A 20,063-nucleotide genomic window follows, 5' to 3' on the forward strand; every position below is an offset into this window, starting at 1 on the left:
TTTTGATATTTTGAGTTTTTATATAAAAAATCGATTTTTGGTCAGAAATATAAGTGATCACAGATCGAGCTCCTTTTCTTGATTAAACGCTTATTAGCCAAGGTATTAACGATTTTAGATATTTTGAGTTTTTATATAAAAAATCAATTTTTGGTCAGAAATATAAGTGATCACAGATCGAGAACCTTTTCTTGATTAAAAGCTTATTGGCCAAGTTATTAGCGAATTTAGATATTTTGAGTTTTTATATAAAAAATTGATTTTTGGTCAGAAATATGAGTGATCACACATCGTGCTGCTTTTCTTGATTAAACGTTTATTGGCCAAGTTATTAGCGAAATTAGATATTTTGAGTTTTTATATAAAAAATCGATTTTTGGCCAGAAATATAAGTGATCACAGATCGAGCTGCTTTTCTTGATTAAACGCTTATTGGCCAAGTTATTAGCGAATTTAGATATTTTGAGTGTTTATATTAAAAATCAATTTTTTGCAGTTTAGATATTTTGAGTTTTAATATAAAAATCGATTTTTGGTCAGAAATATAAGTGATCACAGATCGAGCTCCTTTTCTTGATTAAACGCTTATTGGCCAAGTTATTAGCAAATTTTGATATTTTTAGTTTTTATATAAAAATTAGATTTTTGGTCAGAGATATGAGTGATCACAGATCGAGATCCTTTTCTTGATTAAACGTTTATAGATATTTAGATATTTTGAGTTTTTATATAAAAAATTGATTTTTGGTCAGAAATATCAGTGATCACAGATCGAGCTGCTTTTCTTGATTAAACGCTTACTAGATATTGTGAGTTTTTATATAAAAAAATCGATTTTTTGCAGTTTAGATATTTTGAGTTTTTATATAAAAAATTGATTTTTGGTCAGAAATATGAGTGGTCACAGATCAAACGCTTATTGGCCAAGTTATTAGCGAATTTTGATATTTTGAGTTTTAATATAAAAAATAGATTTTTTTCAGAAATATGAGTGATCATATATCGAGCTGCTTTTCTTGATTAAACGTTTATTGACCAAGTTATTAGAGACTTTAGATATTTTGAGTTTTTATATAAAAAAAATCGATTTTTGACCAGAAATATGAGTGATCACAGATCGAGCTGTTTTTCTTGATTAAACGTTTGTTGGCCAAGTTATTAGCGAATTTAGATATTTTGAGTTTTTATATAAAAAATCAATTTTTGGTCAGAAATATGAGTGATCACAGATCGAGCTGCTTTTCTTGATAAAACGTTTATTGGCCAAGTTATTAGCGAATTTAGATATTTTGAGTTTTTATATAAAAAACAAATCGATTTTTGACCAGAAATATGAGTGATCACAGATCAAGCTGCTTTTCTTGATTAAACGTTTATTGGCCAAGTTATTAGCGAAATTAGATATTTTGAGTTTTTATATAAAAAATCGATTTTTGGTCAGAAATATGAGTGATCACAGATCGAGCTCCTTTTCTTGAGTAAACGCTTATTGGCCAAGTTATTAGTGAATTTAGATATTTTGAGTTTTTATATAAAAAATCGATTTTTGGTCCGAAATATGAGTGATCACAGATCGAGCTGCTTTTCTTGATTAAACGTTTATTGGACAAGTTATTAGCGAAATTAGATATTTTGAGTTTTTATATAAAAAATCGATTTTTGGTCTGAAATATGAGTGATCACAGATCGAACTGCTTTTCTTGATTAAATGCTTATTGCCCAATTATTAATGATTTAAGATATTGTAAGTTTTGGTATAAAAAAAATCGATTTTTTATCAGAAATATGAGTGATCACAGATCGAGCTCCTTTTCTTGATTAAACGTTTATTGGTCAAGTTTTTAGCGAAATTAGATATTTTGAGTTTTTATATAAAAAATCGATTTTTGGTCAGAAATATGAGTGATCACAGATCGAACTGCTTTTCTTGATTAAATGCTTATTGCCCAATTATTAATGATTTAAGATATTGTAAGTTTTGGTATAAAAAAAATCGATTTTTTATCAGAAATATGAGTGATCACAGATCGAGCTGCTTTTCTTGATTAAACGTTTATTGGCCAAGTTATTAGCGAAATTAGATATTTTGAGTTTTTATATAAAAAATCGATTTTTGGTCAGAAATATGAGTGATCACAGATCGAGCTCCTTTTCTTGATTAAACGCTTATTGGCCAAGTTATTAGCGATTTAAGCTATTGTGAGTTTTTATTTAAGTATGTAATCGAATTTTGGTCTAAAATATGAGTGATCACAGATCGATGTATTATGCATATATATTTAATAAGTGGGAGTATTAGTTGACGTGGACAATTTTTATTTCTGTAAAAACTTTTGCGGACTATTGTGAACATTTAAAACCAATTAGTTAAATCGGTCCGGGCGTCCTGCGATTTTAGATATATCGAAAGCGTGGACAATTTTTCTTTCAGTAAAAACTTAGATTGGACTACTATGAACATTTTAACAAAAAATTAGCCAAATCGGTGTAGCCGTTTTCCGATTTTCGATAAATCGAAAAAAGTGGGCGTAGTAATTTTTTCATTCCATAAAAACCTAAGTTGGACTATGACCAACATTTTAAAAATTTGTCTAAATTGGTCCGGCCGTTCTCTACTGATGCAATAGATAGATATGTATAGATTAACTGAATTTTTTTACCATTGTATTATGATGTTATTTTTAAATGTATCGACATTTGAAGGCGTTAAATTTAACGTTTCAATATAAATCATATAATCCATCGAATATAAACCATAAATTCTCTACTCAAATTAAAATCACATTTGAAAATAACGGTATCAATATTTAAAACTAAGAATTCAGAGACACCCTGTAGTATTAAATTACCAACTTATCAGCAGCCGTTTTTTACAAGGTCATTTGTTGTTTCTGTCCCCGTGTCCCGGCTATGAAATTATTACATCAACAAGTATATAAAACGCACTTTAACTTACCTTTAGAAATTATAGAAAGTATAAGACAATTACACTTTTAATACAACTTATGAACAAATTTAATAAAGATTTTGATTAATAAAACAATACAACTTCTAAAATAAAACAAATAATAATAAACAAGATGCCTGCTAATTCACACTGAACTAATTAAACACAATTGTTAGTGATGGCACTAAAATACTAATCGCACCACAGAGTTGTATTTAAATGGTAACTTATTATTGTTTAACATTTAACTACTATTTTCAAATTGAGATCAAAATAATTAGGTAATAAAAAAAACTAATTTATAAATTCGTTAAGAATTAGTTTTTCGGGTAAAGGACTTAATTTCTCATACATAAACCATGTGAAAAATATTAAAACCTCTATAACTTCGTTAATATTGAGTTTTTGAAGAAAAGGACAATACATAAATGGTATTTTAGGTTTGGTTACATTGTAAGCAAGTAATTTGAAAAAAAAATTCATTTCATTCATTATGAAAAGTATATTTTTCGAAATGTTTCAGTTTTTTTTTTGCATAACATAATAGATCCACAGCTTAGATCTCAATCTGAGAAACATTACAATGGTTCGATAGTCTAAAATACACACGTGTATCAGTGTGTGTTATATAAACCCCTTCCACCACACCTACCTCCCATTTCGAGTCATCCGTGAAGATCTCAAATGGATCCTTCTGGAGGGATTGTGACCCAACAGTTGTTCCATTCTTGATCGACTTATTAAAACCATTAAAACGAATAATGGTCTGGGAATATATTTATAATTAATTAATATACAACTAGTTATCTTACATTTTCTTGAATAATTTGCTCTAGTTTATTATTCGGTGTATGAGAATTATCAGTTCTAACATTTATTACCTACCTAATTTTCATATTCTTTTGTTTACTTCACTTTATTGACATTCTACTTCAATGGGCGATTTTACACTACTCATTTTGAACGCCCTATTTATTACAATTGCCATTCCTCATATTCGCGACTTCTTGACATTTGCGTTGCAAAATGCAAATTTAATAAACAATTGATTATTCCAAAGTTCGTAGCTGTTTTAATTGTTGAATTTAGTTTTAAACATAAATTTCGAAGAAAAAACAATTTATAAGCTTTAAATTAAAGCTTTTTTGTTGAAAAGAAATGCGAGTGGTTTTCTAGTTGTGGGAAAATAATGCAATCTTCATTTTTGCGTACAAAACCTCGTATAAATGTATTTTTGTTAAATCAATTCAAGTGTTTGCCAAGTCCAACTATCAGCAATTCATGTAGTTTTTACTCTCAACAAATGTTGTCATCCGCATCGTCCCCATCATCCCCAAACACCAACAACATGGAAATACCAGTACAAACTCAAAAACTTTTAAGACTCTCGCGTACCACAGTACCCAAATTAACGGATAGTAAGCATAAGGGTCAATATGGCCGAATTGGAGTTGTCGGTGGTTCTTTAGAATATACGGGTGCTCCATATTTCGCTGCAATATCGGCGCTTAAAGTAGGCGCAGACTTGGCCCATGTGTTTTGCCAGAAGGATGCGGCTGTTGTAATCAAGTCCTATAGTCCTGAACTAATTGTTCACCCACTTCTGGATGCGGAAAATGCTGTGGAATTGATAGCACCCTGGCTGGAACGTTTGCATGTAATTGTAAGTAGAATTAATAAAGTATTAACAATAATTCCAGTACAATTATTTTTAACTCTTTTGATTTTAGGTTATAGGTCCTGGTTTGGGTCGTTGTCCAATTATACAAAAGACTGTTATAGAACTAATTAAAGTTTGTTTACAAATTGAAAAACCCTTGGTTATAGATGCCGATGGTTTGGCTATTTTAAATGATCATTTAGATCTTATTGAAGGTCAGCGTAATATTATTTTAACACCCAATGCTATAGAATTTCGTCGCCTATTTGGCACAGTAGCTTCCCCGGCCAGTGAGAGTGATAAATTTTGTAAAGAACGCATGACTTCATTGGGCGAGGGAGTTGTTGTACTGGAAAAAGGTGCCAACGATCGTATTCATATACCCAATACCTCGGAAATTTATGCCCTGCCACCCGGTGGTTCTGGTAGACGTTGCGGTGGTCAGGGTGATTTATTATGTGGTGCATTATCCATATTTTTCCACTGGTCTTTGGAGTCGAATCAAGCAAATCCCGCATTTTTGGCCGCTTTTGCTGCCAGTTATTTAGTAAAGCAATGTAATGCCACGGCATTTCAGAAGCATGGACGTGGCATGTTGGCCACCGATATGATTGGCGAACTGCCGTCGGTATTTGCTCGTATTTTTGAATCCCCTGATGGTCATGGATGTTAGCATTGGTTGATTGACGGTGAGGTTGAACTTAGCAGCAATGTCTAGCATGCATTTTATTCAAAAAAAAGCAATAATAATCCCCTTTTGTTTATAGGTTAGGTTTCCGAAAACAATAAACTTCCTGTCGATAATACGTATATACTCTTATTAAAATAAAATTTACATACACTATATATATATTTACTTGTTGCGATAATAATTCAGAAGAGAAATTACATACATATGTATTTAAAATTTTAATATTATATTTTTAGAAAATCTAAATATTTGAAATATTTATTCTTGAAATAATCATATTTATTAAAAATTAATATTTAAAATTTATTCGAATTTAAATAAAATTAAAATAAAGTACTTAGCAAAAGTTGTAGTCTTTTTTTAAAATCATAAATAAAAACCGTTACAATTATATTTGTAATGAACGTTTTTATCTATTCAAATCTAATCAAATCTTAAAACAAGAAAGCTGTATTCGGCTGTGCCGAACTTATATTTAAGTAAGATAAAGATTGAAACAAATTTTAGTTGAAAAAATTTGTTTAGAAAAAAAAATTGTTGGTGCACCAAAAATCGGGTTAAAATTATTTTTTTGCGATTTTAAACCATTGTCTGTCCGAATTTCTATGGCGTTATATACGTCTTTGGAAAGGTCAATATTGTCTGTGTTAATGACTTAGTAATCCAGATATAGACAAAAGTCGTGTTTTTTAATAGCTACAGAAAAATGGCTAAATAGTTATTTTTATTCAACGATGAGAACATCGATAAAGGTCTTATCAATCATACTACAAATTGAGAAGGATGAAAATAAAATAATATTAGGAAATTTTTACGAACTATTTTGAAAATAAAAAATAATTTAAATGAAATGAGGTCGTTAGTAAAAATGTTCCATTGTCAAATGCATGCAGAAGACATAGACCATACAAAATGTAGCCTACTTTTATTTTCATTTATAGATTTCGACTAATCGTTGACAAAAATCGACCATAGTGGGGAGTGTATTTTGCGTTTGGGCCGATGTTTTTAATGCCCAAAATATTAGTCTAACACGCACCTTAATATATAGCGATCGACTCATAATCACTTTCTGAGTCGATTAAACTTATGCGAAAAGTACAGGTCGCAATTTTAGGTCGATAATGTTTGGCAAGCTTTTTTTCTATTTCATTGTTACTTCATTCTTTTTGTTAGATCCAGTCGACTGTAAGTATGATATGATATAAATCTAAACTGAAATGGTTTGAATTATATATTAGTTCAGAAAACAATCTGAAAACAAATTACTAAAATTGAAACCCCTATGGCAAAGGTGCCATATTTTCACTTATCTTGTTTATTTAATTTTCTACTTCTATGGACGTTTTTACATGGCTCTTGTTGAACGCCATATTAAAATTCCAGTTCATTCCTCTCTGTGTCTAGATACGAAAGAGAGTAGAAATTGGAGAAATGCAGAAAATCCCGGCAAAATCTCGCAGTTCCATATCGAATCCCGTTGTGTGAAGTTGTACAAAAATTTGGTTGCTCTGTGAACACACACACGCACGTAGTGAACTACAAAAATGTAAAAGCAAAAAATAAACGGGGAAAGAGAGAGAAAAAAATATTGCAAAATATACGCACAAATCAGTGGGTGAAGAAAGAATAAAAACAACAGAAAAATAATTAAAATAAAAGTGAAAATAACAATAATTAAAACAGGAACTTTGTTTAAATTAATACATAACACTACAACGTAATACTGCTACAATAAAATAGTTGGAAATAACGGATATAGTTGCTGAGAAAGGGAGGAAAAAAGACACCACAAGGCACTGAAGAAGAAACATTGCAGCCAATACCAGAAATATAACGTCTTGTGGCTAAAGGAACGAAAATCCAAAATGTCGGATGAACAACGACACCAAATTCAGCAGCAGCAACAACAAAACCAGCAGTCACAGCAGCTGCAGAGGAGACATAATTGTTGTCGCCTTTGTTTAGCTCCCGACAATGAGTGTATATCAATTTTGAACAGTTATGCTGCCGATAAAGAACCTTTGTCGACCAAAATTCATACCTGTGTATCCGTAAAGGTAAGTTGGAACAAATGTCGCAGCACACTGCCATAGTGTGTGTATTGATTTTTCACCATTGTGTGCGCCGAGTGCCATGGCAGGAATTAGGGAATGGTGGTTAGAGTATACGACAGCGACAACGAAAAGCCACACCCGTCGTCCATTGCTATGATGGCTGGCCGATGTGGACAGGGAAAGTATAAAAATGTGTATTCACTCAGCTAGAGACAAGTGTACCATTCCATGAGTGTCATTTAAAGTGAGGTTAAGTTGAAACCAAAAAGCAGTCATGCAGTCATCATTCACATTCTCAGTAATTTGCCAGCCAGCCAGCCACTTTGTGTGCTTTTTTGTTTGTATATTATTTCGATGATTATAGTCGAGCGTTTGTTGGTGTGTTGGTTGCCCTCGTTTGACGTCTGCATCATCATCGCCATTGTGCCATGTTCGCCAGCCGTAAGTTGTATAGTTGCGGTGGTAGTAGTGCGGCAACGACGGACAGCAACGACATCGACGAGGTATTCATTCGATGGTGATGATGAAGACTTCGTCATGGTCGTAGCCATAATTGTTGGTTGGTTGGCAGTTTGGCTGGTTCAATTTTGTTTTTTCCCCGATTGTTGTTATGGGTTGTCGCCATGAAGGTGTCGTCGTGGTTTTTGTTGTTTTAGCTGATTATATACTTCATGATTGTGCAAGTTGTTGTGTTTGTCTTTCATTTGTATCTGCCATTCAGGCAGTAGTCTGACGATAAGTAGCTAGCCTAACCGTCCGTCCATGCGTCTATCTGTTTTAAACGTTCCAAGGGTGATTTTTATTATAGGTGAATGTGCATGTGTGTGTAGGTAACCAATTCAAAATCCAAGTCACATGTTTCATTCCCTGTACATGTGGATTTCATCATTGAAGTTGTATTCTTTGTGGTTGTTGTAGCTTGGGTCTGACTGAGTAAACCACCAGTATGAGCACATTACTCACAACAACTCTGTATTACTAGTGTATACTCTACTCTATTCTTTAGCTTGTTATTATTTTTGTATTGATGTTGTTGTTGTTGTTATTGTTATTATTGCTGTTGTGCTTTGATGGAAAGAATCGATTCCACTTCGTTTCATTTATTTATTTTATTTCTGTTTTGAGTTATTGTTGTTGGAGGTGATGTTGTTGTTATTGTTGGGTCGTTAGGTAGCTTTTGTTGTTTTTATTGGCTCCGCTATCTTGTGCTTGGGTTTTTGTAGTGTGTCTCACTATCATGCTCTGGCTGGTTAGTATTATGAACCAAACCTAACCGAAACTGAACCGTACTAAACAGACACATACTACTGTTGGTAAATTTTCTTGCTACACATATTACTTAATGGTGCTTTGGTGGTTGACGTGGTGTAGTCATCAGCACCAGGGTAATGTGATCGACTGCTCTTGAGTTAATTGTGGTGTTATTAGTTGTAGTTTTACTAATGTTTACTTCTTTTTTTTCTTCTGTAGTCGTCATACCAGCCTTGAAACACATGAGCTTAGTTTGATTGGTTCCCGTACTGTTCCGTAATAGTCCATGATGTGTTATCTCTTGTTTTTATAGTTGTGCATTTTTTTCAACGGCGTTGCCATACACAACTTATGGTGAATTCTTAGGGGTTAAGGGAGGAATGTATTTGTTGTATAAAAACGTGGTGCCCATGTCACCATATACTAAACAGTTTCAATATCTTTTTTTTTTAGAGTTTTCAAATATTTAAACGAAAATTTCATATTTCAATGAAATAAACAATTTCTCTGTTGACGTAGTTCAGCTTAAAAAGGGACATCCCCAGCATTTAAAATTATATTCACACGTTCACATGTACAACTGCACTGATGACAACTGTAATGCCTAGCCTTTTTGGATTTCTTATTTAATCTCATAATTATTTGTACTTCTTAAAATTCTTGAATTTGCATATTCCTTGGTCTACTCATTTAGAAGATTTTTTATCTCGTCTGGTTAAAAAATTTAAAATTGTATCCAGTACTGTTCATATTTTCAACGTTTAAGTTAGACTTAGAAAAACAACAAATTGTTGGGAATGTCCTGTAAAACCTGCAAATTTAATTCTAGTTCTGGAACAACTTCACGGTTGGGTTGATTAGGATATTTTAATTTAGTTTTATTTGAGACCATTTTCTAATTTCGAACATAAACTTTTCAATGTAGTTTCAGAATCTAACCTTTTCAACATATTTTCGAATTTTCGAACTATATTTCGAATATTCGAAAATAATATTCCATCAGGTTCATGCATGATGTATACAAAAATTTTTCGTATATAAGTTGAAATGTTCGAATTTTCGAACAAATATAATTGTTTGTCATGTATGTGTGTATGCATGAATGTCAAATTTCAGCCTATTTGTGTATCAGTGTGCGTGACACACTATCCCAAAACCAACCCATTTTTCTCTGAAATACAGACGATGGTAATAAAATAACACAAAGTTTTGATTCTGTAACTTTAGATTTTAATTAGATTAATATTTACTTTGTATGGGAGGAGCAACTCCCACTAGTCTAATATCGCTCCTACTTTGGAAAATAGATTCTGTAAAGTTTTGAGACTGTTACTTTAAAAATTCCCTAGATATTCGGAAGCAATGGGTGGAAAGCGAACTAAAACTAATAATCGACCAAAAAAATTAATATTCGGCCTAATCGGAAACAAACCGAAACTTTTCTAATTTCCAAAATAAATTAATTACCTATTATGTGCCCCCATTTTCTCAATTGGATTATGTATATATTTTAATTTTCTACAGAAAAGTATTCTTTACAGCATTTCAGGATTTCAGTTAAGATATTCTAAACTTGTTTCTTCATTTAAAATATCATAACCTATTTCGACCCCCATTTTAGATACTTTCGGATTTTTTTTTTACTAAATTTCCCTTATTAGAAAAAATTTCCCTTGAAATTTTTCTTTCAACAATATTTATAAAACTTACTTAATTTTTAAAATAAATTACGATCGTACAACTTTATTTAAAATTTCCCCTGTTAGAAAAAATTTCCCTTGGAAGGAAATTTTAGTTTGAATAATATTTTTTAAACTTATTCCATTTTTCAAACACATTTTGATCATACATCATTATTTTGTAATTTTTACAAATTTCCTCTTTTTTTTAATTTTATAATTTTTTAAATATAACATTATTACTTATAGAAATCATTCCACATTTTATAAATTTTCTTTAAAAAATTCCCTATACCTATAGGAAATTTAAATTATTCTAATATTTTTCAAGTAGTTTTTTCTTTAGTTTTAGCAATATTTGATAATAATTCCATTAAATAAGCACATTTCGATTAAACATTTAATTTTGGGCAATATTTCTGAAACTTATTAAACTTTTGAAACACATTTCGATCATACATACTTCTTTCAACTTTTTTAAATATAAATTTAAAGTTTTCAATATTTTATGATTTTTGTAAAATAACTATAATATATTCTATATTCTTTATAAAAATAATGTTCTTATTTTATAAATTTCCTTTATTATAAAAAATTCCATTCAAATTTTCCTTTACAATCACATATCGAAACGGAATATTCGTTCTAAATAAACGCCCCTATCGGCAAATAATAAAATATGAAATGTATGTTCCTATGAAATATTCCTTTTCGTGATATTCCTATGATCTTTTATTTCACAATAGTTGATTTTGTTCGTAAGGCTGTTTATTGTTTACAAAATTTCATTTAACAATTTCACAACATGGGGATTTTTTTGATGAACGAAAAATGAGAAAAGGGAACATATTTCATTTGAAATATGGATTCCCGATAGGGGTTATTGAAAAATATAGACCACTGCTTTTATTTATCTCAGTTATTTCGATATTTTTTTTTATCAAATTCACAATAGCCATAATCTGTAAAGCATGTGATTCATAGGGCGCCGTGAACATATTGTGTTGAGAAATAAGACCATATGACTTTATTACCACCGAGGGAGTGAAATAAAGTCATATTCAATTATTGGTCAAAGTGGAAATAAAGTCATATCAATGTAAAATAGCTTCATTTCAATAATATATAATTTTCAAGATAGCCTTCATTTAGCGAAGCCTCCTGCAGCGTTCCATGGAAGAGAAAGCCGCTAAGAGCGGCCACAGGCCGCCAATAAGATAAACCTTTTCTTGCGAAACCGAATAGTTGTTCGCCATGCTACATAATTTGTCTTCATAAATAAAGTATTTCCGTGTGGCGGCCTGTGGCCGCTCTTAGGGACTTTCTCCTCCATGGAATTTATATTTACTTTTCAATGGGTAATACTACTGATACAAAATGTAAGTATAATTTTACATGGGATATTACTCAAAAGCCAAGAAATAAATGCCACAAAGAATTTTGTTGAATGTCGCAGTCCAGCTAGATATATTTTTCCCACAATTTTTACAAACTTTTCATTTCATACCACAATTCTACTTAAAAAAACTTTTAACCTAAAAATATCTCCTAATTATTGAACCTTTTCATCAATAAATAAATCGCATTAATTTCATTTCATCATATTATATAATGATTTTGGATTATTCCTGATATTTGATTGCATCACACAAAAACTTTCATCTTAATTTGCAAATACGCAATAACTTTCCAAATGTAGGAAACGGGCAGCAAATATAGCTGTAGCAGCTGCTCATAAAATCATTCCCCCAACTGGTATGATACAGTTCACCACATCATCCATGCCATACCACGATTTGTATGTATTTCGTTTACTTTCGTATCCAGCTTACTCAGTGCTGGAGTGAGAGTGTGTGTCGTTGTTTGTATGATTTGTATACATCTTCTTCCTTCCTTAAGTGTTCTTTGTAAGTATGCATGCCTCGCCCCTTATGTACTGTGCTGGTAGAATGCTGGATTTGTACAGTAAATCATGTGTATGGTAGTGCTGCTGATGATGATGATGCTGACGACGATGATGGTGGTTGGTTTCTTTTTATGCCTGACTGACGACTGCCTGGCTATTTGGACTGCCAGGTTTCGTTTGGTCTGACCTTTTCTTTGTATTATTTTGTGTGTGTGTAGGCTTTGTGTCATCCTCATCGCGTTATATTATCGATTTCCACTCATCGCCGTCATTACCATCTCCGCTTTTGTTCTTTTATTGTTGCTGTTTTCTTTTAGTAGTCTCCATTCATTTTGGGTTTTTTGCATTGTGGTATTGGTGCTGTTTTCCAGAATTATTCCATCATGGTTGTCAGTCACTGAAAAGATCAAAAACAAGTTGTTTGTTTGACATTCTTACACTACTTTACATAATTAATTAGTTTTTACAGCTTGTATTTTACTTCTTGAACATTTACAAGGATTGTATCCTTTGTTTGTCCTTAAATCCATAAAACATCTTAAACTACCTGCTTATCGTAACATCCATCTTATTTTAGTGTGTGTGTGTTTGTTTTCGTGAATCTGTTTGCGTTTCTTTCCATATCGTATTACCTTTCTTTTGGCTGAAAGTTGTTGTTATGGCCTGTATTTGCTGTTGTTATTACCATTGTTATTTGGTACTGACTGAAATGTGGTAACGATGGATTTGTGTTAAGTTTGCTATTATTGTTGTTTACAGTAATATACTACAGAAAACAACCTCGTGTCCATGCCTAAGATTTGTGTGTACAACTAAGGTATTGTTGTACTCTTGTATTTTGCAGCCGTCATACGAAGTTCATAATTAACATCAGTCATCAACGTTAACAAAACGACAGCTGCTACTTTCCAACTATGCTTGCCATCCATCCAGGCCAGCTATACATTTTCATTTCGACAACTGTTCCATTTTTCGTTCTCGTTATACAATTCCAAACTTATGGTCGCTTGAATTTACCTAAACATGCTGTTTCTCTATATTCCACACGCATTTCATTCTTTTTATTGTGACACACTGCGTCTTTAGTTGTGTACGTCTGACTTCTGCTCTAGTGTTTTCTGGATTTATCTTTTGTTGTTTGCTTCGTACTATTTTTTTTTGTATTTCTGTTTCTTTCTTCTGTTTCGTTTAAATTTTTGTTGAAATATTGTAGTTTCATGTTTGTGCCGTTCTTCTTGAACACTTGCCCAAACAGTTGGCAAATCCATATGGTGGTTATGAGCTCGCAATGCAGACGTAGCTATGGTATGGTGCTCAAACTTCTTCGTGTATATGAAACCTCGAATGTATTGTGCTAGCTTTTAGGTTTTGAGTCTCTTCGGCCATGCGGTGCCAACTAGTAAACCACGTGATAACAATGAAAGTAACGTGGAGTAGTTGTTTCCATCGTCTGTTGTATATTGGTTTTGATAGTTTTGTAACTTTGTGATTTTATAACAAAATGGAAATTTGTTGTGTGTTTATGGTGACCTACAAATGAATCCTTATATGTATGACTAAAGCCATGTTGTAATCTTTAGAGTAATAATAATCAATTTGTGGCCTCATAGAGGACGTTTAAGGGCAAGTTTATTGAGGAGAATGTTTGAATTTTTTGTAGTAGTTTTACAGATTAAAAATAAATCAAATTGAATTATAAAAGCTGATGATATTTATAGGAAGATTTCTGAGAAATCTGATTAAATGATTGATGCTGATTTGTAAAAACAATTATCATGGGAATTTAAATTACAATAACAAAAGCTTTCCATGCCGTTAGGAGTATGAATAAGTTTTGTGTTCCCTTTGTAATTTCATTTAGGGTTCTTTAAAGTATATCTGACATAAAAAAGCTACTAACAAAATACTAATATTACAAAAAAAACCTCAATAATCAATCCACCGTACGAAAAGAGTAAATTTTCAATGTATCTCACAAATTTAATTTAATTTAATTTTATTTCATTTATTTGTAATACAAAGCCTAAAAAGGCCAAAATAATTATATTACATAGCAAATATTGCCTGATAACATACAATATAAAATCTATAAATACCATATAAATAATTCAAAGTATATTTTTAACCCGAATTTTGTTTGACCAAAAAAAGGAATTTTCGCTTTAAGAATGATTCGATTACAACATTTTGTATTAATTTTTCTCAACGAATGTCAAGTGTTATTGGTAAAAGTTTGTAAATATTGATAATGCTGTCGCAAGTTTGTCAATCTTTGCTCACGTAATATTTGGTTCGTTGTGGAGCCAATTATTACGTGAACGACCTCTTTTAAAAGTTGTTGCTGTAACAGCTATGCACGGTAACAGTTGAGAATACTGCACCAACCGGTTCTTCGATGTTGTCATAGAATCCAATCATTGTCGGAATTGGTTTTGAAAACGACAGAAAATTTCATTGGTCTCGTGAAACCGAAAGTTATCGGTTTTATTCGATCTAGAATTAAATTCTTTATTGATTCAACAAAAAATTACATTGTCGGTTTTCAAAACCGATACCGACAATGATTGGATTCTATGACAACCCCGCTTGATTGTGCGAGAGACGGACGGGTTTGCATGAGTAATTGCCTCTCACTATCAGAACTCGCAGGAGGGTATTAATTGACGACTTTATTGCATCTGTAGCCATTAATGGCTTCTGTGACCGTCAATTTATCCAATGTGTTCTGAGCGTTTACCAGTGACAATTGGTCTATGTCAGATATGATGACATACACCGATGGATGTCCTTTGAGTAACAAGAGAAGTTCAACTGGATGTGTCAAGCGAAAGGATCTTCCATTCAAATTTTATAGTTGGTGTGACTTGCCATCAGGTACTGTCTAGTCAGCAACACATTATGGTGATTGACAGACATCCTGGTCTCCTCATATAAGGGATCCACTTTAGTTATTTTGAGGTAGTTGGTAATTCACCGTTTGACATCGTGATGTCATTAATCAGTATCAAATGCTTTAGACAAGTCCAATGATTTAGGCTATTGGCGATCTGTGTAGTTATCAAAAAGCTGTTGTCGAGCTATGAAATTCCCTGAAGCACTGTTGGTGTCGGGCGAGCGAGATATGCCCCTTCAGAGATGGCAACAATAGAGATTCCAAAACTTTTTCCACGGTTTATAAAAGTGAAATCGGGAACTTGTAAAGAAGTGATTAGAATTTTATAAACTGTAGTTTTTCATACAAATTTCTTTGACTCAGTTTCGACATATAGAAAAAGTTTGACCATATAATAATTAAAATTAACATTTAATGGCAGTATCGAATTGTTTAAACCCTTCCCAATGTATATAAGTTTGTCATTCAAGTCTATCAACATTAAGAAGCGCCGAAATCATATATTGATACATCAATATACCGCGTATACATATGGCTTATATATAAGCAAAACCCGATTTACCAAAAATTTTATTCTATTTTTTTTTACCAAAAATTGTTTTTAATATTTATCTTAAAGAATAATTTGGTGAAGGTTACATAAGATTCGGCACAGCCAAATATATCACTATCACTTGCAAATAGGGTTTTTATCCCGGGAATTTAACAAAAATTTAATCATTCAAAGTTTGATTAAATTCTGTTATTAATTAACTTGAAAATTAATTCAGTTTAAACAAAGGCTTTGGAATGAATCTAAAAAATTAAATATTAGGAAGGGATTTATGGAATGAAAGGCTGACATTTTTCAATTACGGATTAAGATTTTAGTGAATTAAGCTCAAATTATAACACTAAGTTTTTATATAATCACCAATATCGCGAATCAACATTTCGTTCATCAACTTTGTTCACGTGAAAAAAATTCACCTTGTTGTGAAATTTTTAGATGGAATTTTGTAAACAATAAACAGCTGTTACGAACAAAATCAACTATTGTGAATGTAAAGTTCATCATGATATTCCCGATAGCAATTTTCCCTTTGAGGGAAATGGATATTTCATGGGAACAAAATTTCACATGTTATTGCCGATAGGGGTGAATATTCCTAATTAACAGTATCATTATATATTTCGGGAATGTAGAAAAAAAATGTCCGATTCCCGGGAATCAAAAAAGCTCGGGAAATTAAAAACCCTACTTGCAAAACAAATAGAATGAAGAAAAAAGATTTTCATTCAATTTGGATTAGAATTGAATTAACAAAAATGTTAAATGAATTATATTATGAATTAATTCTAATATGAGTTAATATAACAATGAATGAATTCTATTTAAATAAAAGTATTTGAATGAAGCTTCGGAATTAGTTTTAAAGACCGGTTATGAAATGAATTGCTGACATTTTTTAATTCTAAATTTAAATTTTAGTGATTTAAGCTAAAGTTTAATTAACTAATGCGAAGCTCTGATTTTGTATACATGGGCCTTTTTTCAGTCGAAATCAAATTTTAATATTGTTCCCATTTAAAAAACATTCATATTTATTTCAAAAGCTTTTATGTTAAAAAATTTTCATTAAACAACTAATAAAGGCTAAAATATATTTATAATTATATATAAAATACTATACTAATCTTTTATTTATATTATAAATATTTGAAAAAAAACCTGAATGTCCTTTTTGCATAGAAAACAAAAATCTGGTTTTGCTGCATTTATTTAATTTTACTCATTCCCATGTTAGATTCTATAACAATTTCAATAGAAACTTTAATCAAAGAGCATATTATGATGGTGTGCTAGTTGGTTGAATATTGTTGTTCCATGTACTCTATTGATGGATGTGCATGTGTTTATGTATACATAAGAACATACAAATTTATATACATACATGTATGTAAATTTGAACATATACATATTTGTTATTACTCCAACTATAGCAACTGAACAAAAGGACATACAAACAAATATATGCTTACATACATATTTACAAGTGAATATTTGTTGTCTGTGCGATTATGTCTGTAGATATGTGTGTCTGTTTCTAAGTATGCATGACCTTTAATGAATGTAATCTCGTTTGGGAATACGATAAAGCCAGCTTTAATCAATTTCGAAAAATTTGATCAAATTGAATTTTGAAAAATAGTAAAAAACACATTTTGATAGAATTTCATTTAAATTATTGTGTATATTAAACGCCATTCACAGACCTTTCATATCATATCAAAATTTGAATATATCAACAAATATAAGAAAAATTTAAAAAATCGTGGGATATCCATCGAAATTGAAAACCGCAATTTGGCTCCTGAAAAAGGAGCTTTGATCTGATCCTGTTGCTACTTATTTGGCATCAGCTTAATGCACATTTAGATAGATCAAATTATTAAAGAATTGGAAACATACATATTTAAAAACCGAATATTCAAATTTTAATTGATGATTTAATACTTTAAGGTTTTAGTCTGAATATAAAATATTATATGAACAGTACAAAATTTTTTGCATAAAATATTAAACTCAAACTCTTTAAGAAAATTTTCTTTTGATACTGAATTTTAAGCAGGCTTCTTGATATGTATGGCTGTATTTATGTGTGTGTATAAGATCATATGGTCATGTATTAAGTGTTTGTTGTTATGCCTACAAGTAGTCCTGCACATACATACATACACACAAATACATATAAACACATAGGATATTGTATATAGATGTACATACAGGATAAGATAGTTGTAACTCATGTGTATGTAGTGTTTTGTATTAATGTTCGGATAGTGGTGCATTTTGGTGGTTACTCTTTTGAAATGGTTTATTCACCTTACCCACTCCATGAACCATACTCCACACTACTATTTACAATTACATTTACATCTATATATACATGAACGACAAGTACAACTACTATGTTAAGTACTTTTATAATGATATGTTTTCTGTTGTAGTTGCATTTATTGGGTTTTGTGAGGAATGAGATGGACAACATTGTGTTGTATTCCTTCCTAGTTTGCATGAATTTAAGTGTGGGAATTTTGTTTTTAAATAAAATACGACCTTTTTTTTGTGTGTTATTGTATTGTGTTGTTTAGATCCTGCGTAATTGTTAAATGTTTTGTTTAGGTGATTTTGTGTGATTCCTTTTGATTTTGTTTAATTAATGATATGCTTAAAAATAGATGAGATTTTCGTTGTAGTGTGTCTTAATTTTTAATAAAGATTTTTATTATAATATGTATAATTGAATTAAATGTATGTTTAATTGAGTTATAATCGTTTTATGGCTTCTTTTGGCTGATACAAAAAACATTTGAGGGTTTTTGGTCATAAGTGGTTCATGGATTTTAGTGCCAAACGAAATATTGTGCATAAGTAAAGATCATCAATGCATGTTATCTTATCATTAGTAAACACAACGGCAATACTTTTAAAATATTGCATTTTTTAAATCTATTAAAAAGCTCAAATTGCAAAACGTTTTGGACAAGTATTTGCATTTTCTGATCCGCTACAAGCATTCTCAGCAATATTCAGTTAAGCAATATCTCTTGAAAACATCATATCGTTACCTAAAACTCAAAACGCCCTAACTAACAAAAATTTCAAAACCAACTTTTTTTTTACAAATTCCCATGTATCTTATCAAATTTGGCATATTTCTTCACCTTCACAGTCTGCTATAATCATTAATTGTCCATTACAATAAAATAGAAAAATAATTTTGGAAAAATTAATGCTACGGAAAATTTGACTGTTTTTACAAAATCTGCTCCCCTGTCCAAGTTTTTTAGCGGGCTTGTAACAATTAAAAGGCAGATTCTTTCCAATAAATAAGGTTATTATTATTTGTAAAAAAAATTGAGAAAGTCAATGTGACTTTTTTGTTTTCACATTTTTCATTTGCAAACCCATAAGGAAATACACTTAGTCACAAAACTCTACATACGATTTAATTTCTTCAATACTTTTCACTTTTTATACCCTTTACAATGAGTGGCAAAGGATATAAGTTTGTCATTCCGTTTGTAATGTCTACCTTTTTAATTTACGACCCCACAAAGTATATATATTCTTGATCGTTATAGATAGCGAAGTCGATATAGCAATGTTCGTCTCCCAAATCGGACCACAAATGGCTGAGATATAAGGAAAAACCGGGACAACCTCGATTTTTGATCTATATCTGGATTACTAAGTTATTAATACATATAGACAATATGGATATCTAATGATAGATATTTCAAAGTCCATTGTATATAAGGCTATAGTAAGTTGGACCTAAAAATTTTAAAAAAATTAAAAAACAATTTGGAAAAAAAAATAAATTTTGTTTACCTAAAAATTTAAAAAAAAATTATTTTAAATTATAATTTGCTCTCTTTCTTCAAACTCTTGCGCGACCAAAGATTAAACATGAATTTGTCTGATAGAATAATCCTTTTCCACAAAAAGGATAATTTAAATGGACGTCTTTGAACATTTCTTTTTATTGGGTGGACGGTTTTTTCTGTAACTTTAATGGAATTGTTCGTGGCAAACTTTCATGTCTTTCAAACCTTTTATAATTCATAAGGATAGTTTGGAATATAAATTTTGACTAACTAATGATTTCAACCACTTTTGCCGTAGATTCTCCTTTATTTGACAACTTGACAACTAATGTTACGATGTCGGTGGATATTTTCTTATATTTCGCAATTAATAAAAAAATCAACTTATCAATTTTGAATTAACGTCTTTATCATAATAATTGTGTATAGAACAGAGGTTCGCAAAAATAAATCCTCTCTCTAATACACTTACTCTCACCAACACATTCAATTCTTTATTTTATTCAGTGCACCTACAAACACACAAATACAAAAACTGAAAAAATAAAGAAAAAGTCATACACCAGTGCTCATGCATATTCCTAGTTGTCTCGTTGAGTGGACAA

General features: G+C 31.0%; 2 protein-coding genes across 3 annotated transcripts in view; both read left to right on the plus strand.

Annotated features, from left to right (window-relative positions):
* Positions 1 to 4,011: 4,011 nt before the first annotated feature.
* On the plus strand, positions 4,012 to 5,644 carry Naxd (NAD(P)HX dehydratase). 2 transcript variants are annotated; one of them, XM_065508077.1, is made up of 3 exons: positions 4,012 to 4,610; positions 4,678 to 5,296; positions 5,375 to 5,644. In XM_065508077.1, exons 1-2 carry the CDS (start codon positions 4,137 to 4,139, stop codon positions 5,278 to 5,280), a joined length of 1,077 nt encoding a protein of 358 aa, XP_065364149.1. In that variant the 5' UTR covers positions 4,012 to 4,136; the 3' UTR covers positions 5,281 to 5,296; positions 5,375 to 5,644. The 2 variants fall into 2 exon arrangements, with proteins under 2 accessions (XP_065364149.1, XP_065364148.1); XM_065508076.1 differs by having other exon boundaries at positions 4,013 to 4,610; positions 4,678 to 5,644.
* A 1,138-nt stretch (positions 5,645 to 6,782) lies between these two features.
* The window catches only part of hang (hangover), a 31,096-nt gene continuing 17,815 nt past the window's right edge, over positions 6,783 to 20,063 (plus strand). Inside the window, exon 1 of the mRNA XM_065509675.1 lies at positions 6,783 to 7,358. Within this exon, the coding sequence (XP_065365747.1) occupies positions 7,167 to 7,358 (192 nt within the window). The 5' untranslated portion in view covers positions 6,783 to 7,166. The remainder of the gene's footprint in view (positions 7,359 to 20,063) is intronic.

The sequence above is a fragment of the Calliphora vicina genome, chromosome 4 (assembly GCF_958450345.1).
Source record: "Calliphora vicina chromosome 4, idCalVici1.1, whole genome shotgun sequence".
Classification (NCBI taxonomy): domain Eukaryota; kingdom Metazoa; phylum Arthropoda; class Insecta; order Diptera; family Calliphoridae; genus Calliphora; species Calliphora vicina.

Bases quoted from the DNA above. Each gene is read 5' to 3' on its own strand.
- Naxd (XM_065508077.1), top strand. From the start codon at position 4,137: ATGCAATCTTCATTTTTGCGTACAAAACCTCGTATAAATGTATTTTTG. The intron at 4,611-4,677 runs GTAAGTAGAATT...TTTTGATTTTAG, and splicing joins TGGAACGTTTGCATGTAATT to GTTATAGGTCCTGGTTTGGG.